The sequence below is a fragment of the Harmonia axyridis genome, chromosome 3 (assembly GCF_914767665.1).
Source record: "Harmonia axyridis chromosome 3, icHarAxyr1.1, whole genome shotgun sequence".
In the NCBI taxonomy this organism is placed as follows: domain Eukaryota; kingdom Metazoa; phylum Arthropoda; class Insecta; order Coleoptera; family Coccinellidae; genus Harmonia; species Harmonia axyridis.
The window spans coordinates 60398885-60415395 of NC_059503.1; the positions used below are offsets into that span (position 1 = coordinate 60398885).

Sequence of the window (16511 nt, forward strand, 5' to 3'; positions counted from 1 at the left end):
CAATTTTAATGAAAGTTAACTCTACCTTGACTTCATAACTTATTTTTTATGTTCTCTCTGGAAGGTTTTGAACGAAACGAGACACATTAAATGGAAGAAAAATTCAGGATTTCACCGAATCTTATGTGAAAGAAGAGAAATAAACAATTTTCAATATACTGGAATGCTGATAAGTGATTTAATACTTGGTATTTCCACCCCTTGCGTTAATTACAGCTCGGCAACGACGGTTCATACTCAAAATGAGTGATCTTAAAATGTTCTGATCTAATCCTTCCCAGATTTCTCTGAGTTGGATTCCTAGGTCATTAAGAGTAGCTGGATGATTTTCTGAACTTCTCAGCCTTCTATTGAGGTTGTCCCAAACCTGCTCAATCGGATTGAGATCTGGACTTCTTGCTGGCCATTCCATTCGAGAGACTTCAACCTCTTCAAGGTACTCCTGAAAGATACGCGCACGATGGGGTCTGGCATTATCGTCCATATAAATGAAATTTCCACCAATGTATGGGGCAAATGGCACTACATGCTCTTCAAGACTGTTCCTTATATACCTATCAGCATTCATAGCTCCATTATCAACGACCACTAGGTCTGTGCCAGTCGTCAAAAATATTCCACCCCATACCATAATCGATCCTCCCCCGAAACCAGTAGTATTCTGGAAATTGCACTGAGCATATCTTTCATGTGGACGTCTGTATACAAGGGAACGTCGATCACAATGGTAGAGGCAGAATCTAGGCTTATCTGTGAAGAGAACTCTTTCCCTATCAGCCTCTTCCCAATGGATATGCTCTCTCGCAAAATCCAAACGCGCCCTTCGATGGGCTGGGGTAAGAGCTGGGCCTCTTGCCGCGACACGAGGCCTTAAATCATATTCTCTGAGGCGATTTCTTATTGTCTGAGTGCTAATTTGCACCCCATGAGTTTGCTCAAGCTGATTTTGAAGGAGGCGAGCGGTTGCAAACCGTTATCTCAACGAAGAAACTCTCAAGTAACGTTCTTGAAAGGCAGTTGTTACCCGTGGTCTACCCAGTCCTGGTCTTCGGACATTCATACCTGTCTCCCTGAATCGCTGCAACATTCTGGACACACTTGTATGGGAAACTCCAAACATTTCTGCAATTCTTGTGTATGTCCACCTTTCTTCTCGCAAAACTACCGCTTGGGCACATTCCTCTTGGGTCAAATTGCGCGTTTCGCGTTGCATAGCGATCGAGTGTAGAAAATCAAACGAAAGAAAAACATCAGTTCAGAAATGTAGCCTGATGAAGCCACAGTGTGGCGAAACAATTGTTGCTAACAATTAAATAACATAGTGGAAATTACTTCGTTTTATTTTATTTTATTTGAAAGAAAAACAATTGATCACTAGAATTGATCGAGAACAATTGATTTCAGAATGGAGCCAATACATTCAAAATCTGATAATTTCATCTTTTTTTTATTCCTGCTGGGAAAAAACATCTGTATTGAAGAAAAACGTTGAAAAGGATAACATATGCATGCATAATTCTGATAAAAATAATTATCATTGAGAACACCTTCAGTTGTAGAATAAATTTGAGATTTCCATAATGTGCGTTAATTTTTTTGAGCAGTGTATTTATTTATTGAGTAATTGACTTAACATTGAAAAACTTCTACTTGTCAAGTAGAAAATCAAGTAAAGCTTTACCGTTGAGCTAGTAATAAGTAAAAAATCAGCCTAAATAGAGCCTAAAATTACTATATATAGGTGTATTCATTCTGGGGTATTTCTTCATGGTTGGGAACCCCCGATTTCTTCCACAATTGAAGCGCAAAAAATGTTTCAATAGGGTGATATATTAACCTAAAATTATGACCAAAAAATCTGAAGTTCCAAAGTGGTTCTGCTAGCTTTACTGGGGTAATATTTTGGGAATTAAAAATGTTTATTTCAAGGGATTTCAAGAGTTGTAGTATAGTTATTTATAATACAAGTGCAGAAGGCATTGATATTCTTCCACGAGTTCAAAATTCAAAAACGAGCCACGAAGTGGCGAGTTTTGGAATGAACGAGTGGTAGAATGAGCCTTCTGTACGAGTATTATACATTATTTTCTCTAATTCATTGCATTTTCATCGAAATTAATGAAATATTTCCATAAATATAATTTAGTGATTTTTGCATTGAAAAATGTTGGTTGGCAGAACTGATTTCTTTTAGGCAAATTGATGAATTGACAGATAAAGCCGTGGCGGAAAGTTCGGAGTACCAACATAGAATAATAAAATATAACCATGAAAACTGTGCGTTTCTGATATATTCTCGCACGATTTTGTTCTACAAGATGTGGAAGAATGAACGGAATAACCACAGAATTAGAGAAATATGTTTATATTTTTCATATCGATTTTTTTATTAAAGGTTAGACCAAATCTTTTGAATGATTCACATAATGACAGTGTATCAGAACTTCTTTGATGATCGTGTATCCTCTTCTTGAAAAATCTTCCTGTTGATTCCTATAGGGCAATCGTCCTATATCATTTTGAAAACACCTTTATTATTTTTTATGAAAATTTCTGAAATTATTCATAGTTCTAAAGGATATTTTGCAGTTTAATAATAACGATAGAATCAATAAAGATAATATAGATCCGTTCGAAAGTTATCGTGTGCACGGAAGACCGGTCGAACGCACAGAATCGAATTCCAGGAAGGATTATTCATCAGTGAGTATGTATAACCTTATCGTTGAATCCATTTCCGGTTCAAAAATCGAAGAAATGTTCGGACAAACAACGATCAATGAGAAATTCACTAACGTGAATTCAGGAACTTTTGAGTGCTCATCCTTTCATGCGCCAATCGCGGCATCGCTAACACAGAATCTAGAACAATTCAATCTATAACGCTCAGACGCGTGCATCAGAAATAACGGACGAAAGTTTCAGCAATTTTAGTGAACATGGGTGTTGTGTCATAACCCCTAACCGCCTACTGTGCTAAATTTGGAACATGTCTTTTTCGACTTATTTTCAAACATATGAATTGGTTCAGAACCATAGACGCATTATGTTCCATATTCGGCACATTCGCTTCTCGTTCAGAAACTTCACCGCCACATGACGCTTATTTTGTAAGATAAAGTTCAATTCTAGTGAACCGATTACACTATTACGATGTATCATTCACTAAGTTTTGGTGGTCAAAAAACCTTGTAATAGCATTCAAATGAAACTAAAAATAATCATTATAAGATAAGTGTTCCTTATTTCGATTCCCGCATGGAAATACCTTCCATCTTCCCCCCTTTTTTTATTTTAAGTTATTTGTTTCGTTGTGCCATATTCGGGACAATTTGCATTAAAAGCTAAATTATCTCATTTTTCGTTTAGATTAATCTGAGACGATTTTACGATGTTGAGATTTTTCATTTATGCAATAGTTGGATATTGTGCAGGAGGAAATTATTAGCCAAAAATTCTAACGACTATTTAAAACTGGCTGAATTCAAACTTGGTATAGTAGAAATTATAACAAGATCTCAGGTGAGACTTAAGATGCGAATTAAATGAAGAAAATTTTCCTGAATGACACGAAGATGGCCAGAGATGTAAATATCCCAAGTGCAAAGTTTCCTGTGAAAAATGCAATGTTGCATTATGTCCTCGATTATGTGTTTAAGGCCGTAATTGTTTTCGACGTTTTCATTTGAAATGAAAATATGCAATGGCGTTTATTTCACCGTATTACAACCTATTTCTAATGAATTGATTTGAATTAATAAATTGTTTTAGTTTCTTTCAACGCGAATTTTGCCATATTTGGTACATGTCATAATATCAAACGTTTTCACAGGAAATTTGAAGCGAAAGTTTTCAGATATATTTTATGAAAAAAAAACAGTACCTAATACACAACATATAACAAAATTTCGAACAGAAAATTGACCCGGTGAGGTGTTAAAACTTGTTAGAAATTATTTGGTGTTTCTTTTCGGTTTTTCAAATGAACTTCAAATTGTACCTTAATCCAAAACGAAGCCTTTTTGGCCTATAGTATATTGACATAAATAGGATTAATTTTTGATTCTTAATTCATGGTAAACGTATGTGATTTACTTTCGGGACACCTGTATAAAGTATATTTTTGAAGTTTTGATGGTGTGATCAGTTTGAAATTCTGCAAGAAACTTGAAAGTGTCATCTTATATTTGAAAATAAGGCTAACCAACTGAAGTGTCTATTGAAAAATTTAGATGGGGTTAATGTCGTCTGTATCACCGAAACATATCTAAGCCAAAAGAAGTGCCGTTGCTTCTAGTGAATTTCCCACATTAAAAATACAACCCAAATTGTTATTAAATTTCTCGAGACGAAAAATATTTTTAACATGATATAGTAGCGAATACATTGACCGGATGAAAACAATTACGACTTGTTTATATATTGAGTTCATTCTCCTGCTTCTTGCTCATTTCAGTCGTGTGGTATTTTGGTCCAACTTCTCTGCATTCGACAAGTTCGAACGATGCGAGGTCTTTTCGAAGTGATTTCCACCAACCCTAAGATTTCGAAATTTTACTTATATGCGCGAAGAAATATTCCACCTTAGTTTGATTCTTATTGAGAAATCAATAACCATCTATTGACAAGAGCTAACAGTAACAGAAAACAAAGCTTCATCTAGAATACAATCGATTCTTTTGATTTTCACAAGCTCAGCTTCTAAGAGAGGTCTCACAAAACTAGGAGAGTTAGCATAAAAGAATAAAAATAAGCGAACAAAGCACAAAACATACTAATGCCCCATTTCATTATCTACCGGTGTGAGTTTTGTACCAGATAATGTGTATAAGTGTACAGGCTGGGCAAATAAGCGAGGTAAGCGGCTATATCTCGGGATCCACTCATCGAAGAAACTTACGGTAAAAAAATTTATCACAAAATTTATCACCAAAGTGTACAAGAGAACACACTGGAAATTGTTTTGAAGTTCATACCTCTACCGCTAGGGGGCGTAATAGCTATCGTCGAATAGAAAAATGAATTTTACTCGAAAATGTTTCATATGAAGTTGAAGAAAAAATATCATCACTGTAATCCTTGGAAAATTCTCTATTTTTTTGAATTGTCACTTTCGATTTTACGACATCTAATAACGGAAGAGGACAGGGAGAAATCTGACTGATTGAAATGCCTCTAACTTCAGTTTGGCTCAACATTTCTGAGCAAATTAGATCTCGTCTGAAAGATAATATCTTGTTGATTGAGGACAAAATATACTCATGATAAATTTGTTTTTGCTGCTTTCGATAGGGGGCGCTAAGTCAGAAGTTCATGGTTTTGTTCATTTTACTCCGAAATTTCAAATGTAATGATAAGAATTTCTTAACAGAAACAGAAATTCTATCCAATTTGCATGAAAAAACCTGCAGGTCGCAAAGCAATAGTTTCAGGCGTTCTGAAGTTATGACCGAAAGAAGATATTCTTCAACTGATGCACTGCAAAAAAACCAAATAGTGTCTTTAAGTTCTGACAGAAACAGATCTACCATCAAATTTTTATGAAAAAATCAAAAGGTCGCAAAGTGATAGCTTCAGGCGTTCTGGAGTTATGGCCGAAAAAAAGATAGTCTTCAACTGATGCACTGAAAAACTAAATTGTGTCTTTTTTCGGCCATAACTCCAGAACGCCTGAAGCTATCGCTTTGCGACCTTTTGGTTTTTTCATATAAATTTGATAGGATTTCTGTTTCTGTCATAACTTGAAGCCACAATTTGGTTTTCCGTAGTGCATCAGTTGAAAAATATCTTCTTTCGGCCATAACTTCAGAACGCCTGAAACTATCGCTTTGCGACCTTGAGGTTTTTTCATACAAATTTGATGGGATTTCTGTTTCTGTTAGAACTTAAAGACACAATTTGGTTTTCCGTAGTGCATCAGTTGAAGAATATCTTCTTTCGGCCATAACTTCAGAACGCCTGAAGCTATCGCTTTGCGACCTTGAGGTTTTTTCATACAAATTTGATGGGATTTCTGTTTCTGTTAGAACTTGAAGACACAATTTGGTTTTTCGTAGTGCATCAGTTGAAGAATATCTTCTTTCGGCCATAACTTCAGAACGCCTGAAACTATCGCTTTGCGACCTGCAGGTTTTTTCATGCAAATTGGATGGAATTTCTGTTTCTGTTAAGAAAATCCTATCATTACATTTGAAATTTCGAAGTAAAATGAACAAAACAGTTAACTTATGACTTTCGAGAAAAGCTCTGGACGACGTAGAAACGTATTTCTCATTGACTTTTTCATTGATTTTTACACATTTCAAACCATAAATTTTGAAATTTGCATGGATAACATTTTTCTTTGAAAAATCAAAATTAATAAACTTTATGCCTTCAAGAGCTTGCTTAAAAGGTAAGACGAAGAAACCTCGAGTTTCAATTAATGTAAGACTTATACACACCCGAGTCAATGAAAATATTGTTAAACAGATCATATCTACGACGTCCCTTTGTCGCAGTTCAAGACAAAGGTCACTCCAGCCAGGAAGAAATACAACACAGCGTTCTTCAAGACCTCGGGTTTGTTTATAAGAACACAAATATAGGACGGAATTGGATTGGCATTTGTGGAAAGAACGTCTGCTCTGTGTATATAAAATATACAGGGTAAGTCAATATGGCTAGATCGGTCGATAGCTCTTGAAAATTTTGGGCTATGAGAATGATTCAAAACACGATATCACTCTGTTTTTTTTTTCAAATGAGAATGCCCTATTTTTATATCATACTCATAATCTCCATGAAATTCTAATTTGAAATACCCCACTTGTCACTATTTACTTGTGATACTTTTTGACGTAGGCCACTTTTTCCGATAAATTTCATGGTTATAATGGTTTAAAGTAGAGATTATATCTCAAAAACCGTTCGACGTAATTGAATGTTTTTTTATTGAATTCCTAAAAAATTTTCAAGTCTTCGGAAAATTTACGTATTACCCTGCAGCTTTCAGTAAATCAACCCTCTCAAGGTCTGTTTATAGTAAGAGTTTTATCATTCATTGATTTTTTTTCTCTATTAATCACATAGGTACTAAAAACAGAAAACGGTACCACTTACAAACTTCATTTTAAAATTATGAATTTTTCACTAGAAAATACCATTGAACGATCTCAATCACCCTCTTGAGTCTGGCAACTATACTCACATGCAAAAAAACGCAACAAGTTAAATATTTGTTAAAATTTGAGGTCTCATAGTACAATTTTCAAATTGTAGATAAAATTATTAATTACAACTTGATTCATTATTTTGTTAATGATGACTTATTAGTCACTATACAGGGTTAAATGGAAGTTGGTTGTTAAACCTCAATTTTGAAACATCCTGTGTAATAATTTAGTGGGCAATTTTTTTCAAATTACCAATTTCATCGAGAACCGTTCCTTTTCAACATTTTGTTTTTTGGTTTATGGCTTTGAGTGCACTTGTGCATTTCAGAGTTCATTTCTAAGAGTGGAATGAATAGTCCAAGAAAATGGCCAATGAAATACGAATTTTGAGGTTAAAACTTGAATTTTCGATATAAGTTACTTTGAAGCATCTAAAAACGAACTGTGAAAGGTTTTTTTAAATTCACCCCCGGGAAGGGGTGAAAAAAAATAAAAAAAGGGGTTTTTTTGAAATTTTGGGGAAATGGTAAGTGTTAGAAAAAAAAGTTTCGAATAAAAGTTGTAGAGCGTAAAATTTTACATAAAAATGTTCTCACAACTTTTTTCCCTAAAATTGAAATTAACTGAGATATGGTAGCTAGAAGCTAGGGGATGATAACAGGAACTTCAAAAAATCATAAGTTGTTGAAAAATTGAAAAAACTCATAATTTTTTTTTTAAATTACTTATATGATTATAAACTTTAATTCTAGAGAAAAATTTTTTTTTTTTAATTGTTTATAAGAAAGTTATAACAATTTAAAATTTTTATTTTCAAATTAAATCAACTTTAACTGATGAAAATATATATATATTTTTTTTAATAGATTAATATTTTAAGGAATTGACCATACGCGTTGAAATTTAATTTTTACCTGTTCTTTTCAAGCAGATATAAAATAATTTACCTGGTTAAAGATATTGTGTGGCGGCCATTTGCTTTCACTACCGACTTCGGTACTTCATGCGCATGCGTCAGTTGTTCTCAATGCGCCAGTTGTTCTCTGTGTGTTTACAATATTCTCCATTTGTTTTGAGTGAATTGATCTCTGTGTGTTTACAATATTCTCCATTTGTTTTGAGTGAATTGATCTCTGTGTGTTTACAATATTCTCCATTTGTTTTGAGTGAATTGATTAGTGCTGTTAATTTGGAAAAGGTAATTATTTAAGTGATGTTCAATTTTATATTGAGAAACCGCATGGTCAAAACATAAACACATGCTTTTTATTTACTTTGTTATAAAAATCACCATCAATCATTTTATATTATTTAATTTTTTAAATACTATTGTTGAAGTATCTACCTAGATTAGTTGATAATGAATTAATTTTGTACTTTTCTTGTTTATATAGGTTGAAATTTCAACATGGATCAACAAGCATTATGCAGTATTTGTGACACAGTTTTGATCAATGACACCGACACTGTTGTTTCAGTGAAAGAGAGAGGATTAAAAAAGTTGATTGAGAAAAGCATTGAGAAGGAAGACAGAAAAAGCGAGTTATGGCTCGGAAAGATTGAAGTAAGTTTTCATGAAAAATGTAGGAAGTCGTATCCTATGTCTACCTCTTCAATTAAGAGAAAATCAAAATTATCTACTGATCCATCTTCATCACATTTTACATCATCTGTAGTTGGACCAAGTATACTACCAGCGTCAACTTCAACAAATTTGAATTTTGATTTTGTAAATCTATGTTTTTTTTGTAAAATGTCATTGGATCGCAAACATAAACGGGTCCATTTGATAGCTAATAAGTACACACAAGACCAGATACTGGATATTGCCAGGAGGCAAAATGATGAGTTTAGTACTGAATTGATTAAACGCATTAAAGACATCAACCTAGTTGACTGTAAAGCTAGTTATCATCATAAATGCTACTTGAATTTTAATAAGCTCGTGAAGGAACCAAAAATCTCTACCCTTAAAGAACAAACAGCTAGGATTTTTAATCAAATTTGCAAACACATTGAAGAAAGCTGTCAGTATACATTTAGTTTGCGGGAACTAAAAGATATCATGGGAGATGATCCCTTGAGTAACTTTGTTTTATTTCGAATGTTGAAAGAAAAATATAAAGATGATATCTTCATATCTCATCATCGAGGTAAGGAACCAATGATCTATTATAAAACATTCGATATTTCTAAAATTTGTAGCGATTGGTTCACTGGTGATGGCGATGAAATGGATGATTTACAAAAGCAAACAATTTTGAATGTCGCTGTCAAAATACTCCGTAATGAAATTATTAAACACGATTATCGTAATACATCGTACCCTCCTGCGTCCAGTTTTCTTGACGATGTTGTGTCATCAATTCCGCCATTATTAACTTCGTTCCTTGGAAATTTACTATGCAAGGATAACAGTGACCAATACAGTGATAATTTTATTGTTAGAGATTCAATAGCACATTCCATCGTCAGTTATTTACGTCCCAAACAATTTATATCATCTCTCCAATTGGCAGTTGGTTCATATGTCCACAGAAAAACTGGTTCCAGACTAATTGTTGATCTGTTGAGCAAATTAGGTGTTTGTGCCTCATATTATCACATTCAGTTGCATGAAGCTTGTACAGTTATTAATCCTCCAGCTCTTAAAATTAATAGTGATAAGCCATTTGCACAATTTGTGTTTGATAATACTGATCACAATGCTAAAACATTAGATGGTAAAGAGACTTTTCATTGCCTTGGTGGAATAGTAGCGTATACGCCTGAATCGTCTATAAGCTTCGAAGAAAATATTGTTAAATTTGAGAAAATGCCAAAACCTCAGGAATTAGTATCAAAACACGTTATTCCCCAATTACCTTACGGGTCTTTTAACACTAAGGCTCTACAATCACTAGAATTCATTGCGATAAAAAACATTCCAGTGAGAAAATCACCTGTGATATCAACTTATTATTCTGCGTATCTTTGGGCCAAGTTCTTCGAGGTTAAAAACGTACCATCTTGGAAAGGATATATGGAAGTTTTGTCTTCCGGGATTCCTTATACAATGTCGCAAATTGTTTGCTTACCATTTATAAATGGACCACCGTCAAATTTGACGACATTAAATAGTTCTTTACACTATGCAGCAGCTGAAACTCGTAAATTAAATAGACAGACATGTTTTGTCACATATGACCAGCCATTATATGCTAAAGCTCTTTCGATAGTACAAGAATCGAATAGTGAAGAATTAAAAAATGTTGTCGTTCGTCTTGGTGGCTTCCACCTGTTTATGTCAATTGGGAACTACACTTACAAAGCGTCAAAGAGATGTTACCATTCTTCCATGCAAGTGGACATTATCCATATGCGAAATACGCTCAAATTTATTTGCAACAAATGGCTGACCTCGAGTTAATTATGGATCCAGGAGAATATGACGAATTCACGAAGGAAGGTTTTTTTACAATTCGTAGATCCGAAAAAGCATGGGCTGGAATTTGGTCAGACATGGTTATTGAACAGACCAGGGCCGTAGCTAGAAATGAATTTAAGGTAGGGCAATGAAGGTTACAGGTAGGGCAGAAGTAAAAAATTGTACTCGATGTGATCTGATGAATCAATTTTCATCGTACCTACTTTTGAGTGTATGGTAGTATGTATATATAAAAATATTTATTTCTTCAGTTTATATTATTTCTTTCAACATGTTGTGATTAATATAATGATGATAAAAAACTTCCTCAAAACAGCTGAATCCTTCGATTTGTCATATTATTAAATATGCGAAGGACTTCATTCAGATCAACAGACTGAGTCCTTCTCTTTTCAAAGGCCAGAAATACCATGCCTGCCATTCTTTCGTGACTCATTGACAGCCTCTGAGGTCTATTGATTGCAGTTAAGGTTGAAAAAGTAGATTCACAAACAGCAGTGCTACATCCTATGGTCGCCACAGATGCAAAGAGTTCATATGTATCTTTGAAAGCCTCTCGCTGTCTGTACAAAACTTGCACTATGTCTTCTGTTTTATCCTCACGACGACTCAAATAAGCTTTAACCACTGTAGCCTCTTCATTTGATGGAATTGTTATACCTGAAAAGTTAATTTAAATTGTGAATTGAATATGAATAAACAAGCGTAATATTTTAGAAGCAGCAACATCATTTTGTTAATTGCCTTACACTCACCTAAATTTTTCAAAGGTTCCATTTTGTTCACATCCAACTCATCGAGACTCGCTACAGAATTTAACAGATCATCGTTGTCTGAAAACCTTCTCTGTAATTCAGCAACTAGTATGTCCAATGTTTCGAAATACTCAGATTTAAATGGTTGATCTTCTTCATTTTGTTTCGTTGAGGAACAGGAAGAGTCAAACATCAAGTAGTCATCCATGCGATTAGATCTTCTGACTTGCCTTTTTTGGGTGTGAGTCCTATTTTCAGAATCAATGCTTGTCATAGATTTAGCTTCTTCCAAAATTTGATGATACATTTCATCTGTTCTCAATTTTGTGATTTCATTTTGGACGCAATTTATGATTATTAGGGCGTCTTTCAATCCTGCGCTTCGGGCTTGTAAACTTGCATCTGCAGGCTGAAGCATGGATAGTATTTTTTTGGCCACAACCATAGCCATTCGGAATTCCAAATTAAGCATAATTTTTTTGATGCCGACACTCTTGGCAACGTCGTCACCATTGAATCTGTCATTTTTCATTTTATCTAAAGTTAGCAAAATCTCTGAATAATTATCGTTTACAACTTTTGTAACCGCCAAGTGTCCTGACCAACGTTGTTCGAGTAATCTGCCAATTATTTTTCCACCATACATTGCAGCTATTTTTCCATGATGAAAGAACTCATGTAACATGATGCATTGATCAAAAAATAAACGGATGAAAGTCATTTCAGAGATAGTCCTGATAACTATTAAATGTAAGCGGTGGTTATAACAGTGGACATAAGGAATTTTTCGGCCCAATTGATTCTCTATTCTAGTCGCAACTCCTGAAACTTTTCCGCTCATAACACTTGCTCCATCATAGCATTGGCTTAGCATACGGGAGAGATCAATGCCATTTTTCGTAAGAGTGTTTAAAGTTAATTCGGTAAATGTTGCTGCATCAAGATGTTCAGTTGTTGTAACTGTCAGCAACGACTCATTGACGATTCCATCCTTAACGTAACGTATTGCTATAGCAATATTTTCACGATTATTCTTATCCCTCGTTCCATCTTCCATTAGAGTGAACCAATTCACGTCAGATTCCTTGATATCTTTGACAATGGAGTTCTGTACTACTTGAACCATTGCTTGAATTATTTGGTTTTGAATTTCCGGTGAATGATATGTCGCATTTTGTGGTATATGGCTGAAAGCCTCCTTCAAATTCGGATCTTTCATGCACGTGTATTCAAATAAATTCTGAAATAATCCTTGTTCTTTTTTTTCCTCCAAAACATAATTTCCTCGCAAAGCTAACTCGTTGACAACTAAAAATTGTATAACTTCAACAATTGATTTCATGTAATACCGGTTTTTTTCTAAAACTTCATGATTTATCAAAGTTTCGACACTGCTACCTGTAGATATTCTGCGTAGTTTGTCTTGCCACATCGCCATGGCTTGTGTATGAGGAATTGATTTCTCATGTTTTGGAAACCCAGTTCTTGTATCACTGGCATTTTTCCAGTTTCTGAATCCTGTGGAAGTATAAGAACTTTGTTTGCTTCCATGGGGTAAAAATTGTTGACAAGGATAGCAAAAAGCAGCATCTCTCTCGACCGAATACTGCAACCATTTATATCGCTTAAACCAATCCGCAACAAAGGCCCTATTATTTTCTTTGGGATATATATTTAAAATAATTTGTTTTATCGGTTCTCCGATTCGTGCAATATCCGAAGGAATACCATAGTTAATTCTATTTCTACCAACCTGTTTTGCCAAACTAGTTTCCATAGAACTAGGAGTGGGTTTTGAGCAATGGGGTTCATCGTGATGAATTCCCTCTTCAACTCTTCGTTTTTTGGTAAAGAAAGTCCTTATATCCATCGCTAAATGAGTCAATCAACACTTCACTTCACTTCAATAAACAAACAATTATTTCGCTAAACTCTATTTTGGGTTATATGGGGATCCCCCTACCAAGGGGCGTATATTCCAGTACAGGTCCCATACATACTTCAAATGCCATCTATGTGCGGAATCAAGAAAATAAGCACATGAGGTGCTTCTGAAAATACAGCGTGCTGTATATATACAATGACCACGGTGCACTCTATTGATGTAGTTCGCAATCTCTAACAACTCGTGATTAATTCAGAATTGATTTGCGAGTGATAATTTTTTCCTCACGTCACATAATGAAATTTCCTTTGAATATTATTTAAATTGTTACTATTTTTTAAGGTAGGGCATTGAAAATTAAAGGTAGGGCATTGCCCCATAATGCCCCCCCCTGGCTACGGCCCTGGAACAGACCCTCAATCGTTTCTTCGGTACTGACTTGAAGCATGGAAGAGGTGTTACTTCCAGTGTTGTAACAAGATATTTAGTAGCAATGCCATCAGCATTCAATATCATGGAATGTTTAGAGACATATTGCAAGATTGAATCAAGCAACAGTGAACAACATGTTGATATTTCAAGAAGTAGAATCACAAAAGATGAAGTAGGAATTAAAAAATTTTTGTTTTGGCTTGATGAAAGAAATCCATTTGAGGTTAGAACTTCATTAGTATCACTCTCTACTGGAATCATAGGTGGACCAACAATTAATTGTCATAATGCAGTAGAAGTTGGATTGCAAGGTATAGCTACCATGGTTGGTAAAAATATTGATAACGTTGGTGGTAATATACTTTTATAAAATGACACCAGGAAAACAAGTTAATGTTATTTATTCTACGGAATACGATAAAAATTTGAAGCCTTTTTTGCTTTTTGCGCATGCATTTGCAGGTTGCGACACTACAAGTGCAATTTTTAAAAAAGGAAAAAAAAGTATAATATCTTTATTGAAAAAAAAACCTGATTTGCAAGCTCTAATTTCTGTTTTCTATGAGTCTAATCGTTCAATTGAGGAATTATACGCAGTATCTGAAAAAATTATATTCCATCTCTATGGTCAAAGTATTACAGATGAACTGACACTTGGTGAATTAAGATATAGGATATTTTCATCATCGGCTGCTGCTTTTAAAAAAGAAGTTATCTTAGCTTCTTTACCACCGACTGAATCAGCCCTACGAGAACATACAAAACGAGTGTATTATCAAATTCAACAGTGGTTAGGCAACAATCTAAATCCGGACGATTGGGGTTGGAGAAGAACCTTATTTATGATGATACCTATCATGTCAAACGCGGAACCAGCACCAAAGGAGTTAATAGATAAAGTAAGTTACAATTCACACCAACTTATCTTATTTTAGTGTTATCCAATAGTAATAATAAATTATTCATTTTGCATTTTATTTTAACAGGTTTCTTGTAGCTGTAAAACGAATTGTTTATCAGCTCGATGTGGTTGCAAAAAAAGTGGTTTAAAATGCAATAAATTTTGTAAAAGTTGCCAAGGCCAAAGCTGTGATAACGCTTCTGCAAGATCGTTTAATCTTGAGGATGATGAAAATGAAGATAAAGAAGATGAAGAAAGAGATGATAGTGATGATGAAAATGATGATGATGGAAATGTTTATGAGGATGAAAATGATGGTGAAGAAGAAACTACTGTCGAAGACGGAGAACAAGAAAATGAAGCTATATGTACAGGACGTAAAACTGTTAAAAACACTCGTTCAAAAGTATCCACACAAAAGGTATAATATCAATCAAATAAAATTCTTCTTTAGTTAATTTTTACGCTATGGACGATAATTTTTTTCTTGTATTCTTCACAGATTTTTTGTGGTTGTAGAACCAATTGTGCATCAGCAAGATGTAGTTGTAGAAAAAGTTCTCTCAAATGTAATGAATTATGCAAGTTTTGTCATGGTGATACATGCAATAACAGTATAAATGCAGGCGTTGATACCAATGAAGATAGTGAATATGAGACACATAAAAAAGCTAACGATAAAGACGAAGAAACACCTACTGAAGAAGAAAACGAAGGAAGCTAAACTGTTAGAGACAGCAGTCCACTTGATGAAATTTATATTAACTTTGAAAAATTTTAATATAATTTTTGGAATTGCAAAATCTATATTGTTTTATTTATTATATAATAAGAGAATCAATTACTCTTAGGAAGTTTCTTCAAATTTTTTTAATTGTAATACAATTTTGTAATCTATTAAAAAAAAAAAAAAATATTTTCATCAGTTAAAGTTGATTTAATTTGAAAATAAAAATTTTAAATTGTTATAACTTTTTAATAAACAATTAAAAAAAAAAATTTTTTCTCTAGAATTAAAGTTTATAATCATATAAGTAATTTTTTTTCTGTCTTCTTTTTCTGTCTTCCTTCTCAATGCTTTTCTCAATCAACTTTTTTAATCCTCTCTCTTTCACTGAAACAACAGTGTCGGCGTCATTGATCAAAACTGTGTCACAAATACTGCATAATGCTTGTTGATCCATGTTGAAATTTCAACCTATATAAACAAGAAAAGTACAAAATTAATTCATTATCAACTAATCTAGGTAGATACTTCAACAATAGTATTTAAAAAATTAAATAATATAAAATGATTGATGGTGATTTTTATAACAAAGTAAATAAAAAGCATGTGTTTATGTTTTGACCATGCGGTTTCTCAATATAAAATTGAACATCACTTAAATAATTACCTTTTCCAAATTAACAGCACTAATCAATTCACTCAAAACAAATGGAGAATATTGTAAACACACAGAGAACAACTGGCGCATTGAGAACAACTGACGCATGCGCATGAGGTACCGAAGTCGGTAGTGAAAGCAAATGGCCGCCACACAATATCTTTCACCAGGTAAATTATTTTATATCTGCTTGAAAAGAACAGGTAAAAATTAAATTTCAACGCGTATGGTCAATTCCTTAAAATATTAATCTATTAAAAAAAATATATATATATTTTCATCAGTTAAAGTTGATTTAATTTGAAAATAAAAATTTTAAATTGTTATAACTTTTTTATAAACAATTAAAAAAAAAAAATTTTTCTCTAGAATTAAAGTTTATAATCATATAAGTAATTTAAAAAAAAAATTATGAGTTTTTTCAATTTTTCAACAACTTATGATTTTTTGAAGTTCCTGTTATCATCCCCTAGCTTCTAGCTACCATATCTCAGTTAATTTCAATTTTAGGAAAAAAAGTTGTGATAACATTTTCATGTAAAATTTTACGCTCTACAACTTTTATTCGAAAC

General features: G+C 33.6%; 3 protein-coding genes across 33 annotated transcripts in view; 1 reads left to right on the plus strand and 2 right to left on the minus strand.

The window, feature by feature from the left end:
- LOC123675614 (F-actin-monooxygenase MICAL3) overlaps positions 1-16511 on the minus strand; it is a 116410-nt gene that overhangs the window by 96469 nt on the left and 3430 nt on the right. The window lies entirely within an intron of this gene.
- LOC123675618 (tumor rejection antigen P815A-like) lies at positions 8549-15293 on the plus strand. Of its 3 annotated transcripts, XM_045611051.1 has the most exons (4): positions 8549-8718; positions 14296-14552; positions 14640-14975; positions 15057-15293. In XM_045611051.1, exons 2-4 carry the CDS (start codon positions 14496-14498, stop codon positions 15276-15278), a joined length of 615 nt encoding a protein of 204 aa, XP_045467007.1. In that variant the 5' UTR covers positions 8549-8718; positions 14296-14495; the 3' UTR covers positions 15279-15293. The 3 variants fall into 3 exon arrangements, with proteins under 3 accessions (XP_045467007.1, XP_045467006.1, XP_045467008.1); XM_045611050.1 differs by lacking the exon at positions 14296-14552; XM_045611052.1 differs by lacking the exon at positions 14296-14552 and having other exon boundaries at positions 15074-15291.
- On the minus strand, positions 10806-13622 carry LOC123675617 (zinc finger MYM-type protein 1-like). Its single transcript, XM_045611049.1, has 2 exons — positions 11337-13622; positions 10806-11241 (listed from the first exon to the last, which is right to left on the minus strand). The coding sequence occupies exons 1-2, from the start codon at positions 13204-13206 to the stop codon at positions 10889-10891; spliced, it is 2223 nt and encodes a 740-aa protein (XP_045467005.1). The 5' UTR covers positions 13207-13622; the 3' UTR covers positions 10806-10888.

Bases quoted from the DNA above. Each gene is read 5' to 3' on its own strand.
- LOC123675618 (XM_045611050.1), top strand. From the start codon at position 8,563: ATGGATCAACAAGCATTATGCAGTATTTGTGACACAGTTTTGATCAAT. The intron at 8,719-14,639 runs GTAAGTTTTCAT...TTATTTTAACAG, and splicing joins TATGGCTCGGAAAGATTGAA to GTTTCTTGTAGCTGTAAAAC. The intron at 14,976-15,056 runs GTATAATATCAA...TATTCTTCACAG, and splicing joins CAAAAGTATCCACACAAAAG to ATTTTTTGTGGTTGTAGAAC.
- LOC123675617 (XM_045611049.1), bottom strand. From the start codon at position 13,206: ATGGATATAAGGACTTTCTTTACCAAAAAACGAAGAGTTGAAGAGGGA. The intron at 11,242-11,336 runs GTGAGTGTAAGG...TTAACTTTTCAG, and splicing joins GGAACCTTTGAAAAATTTAG to GTATAACAATTCCATCAAAT.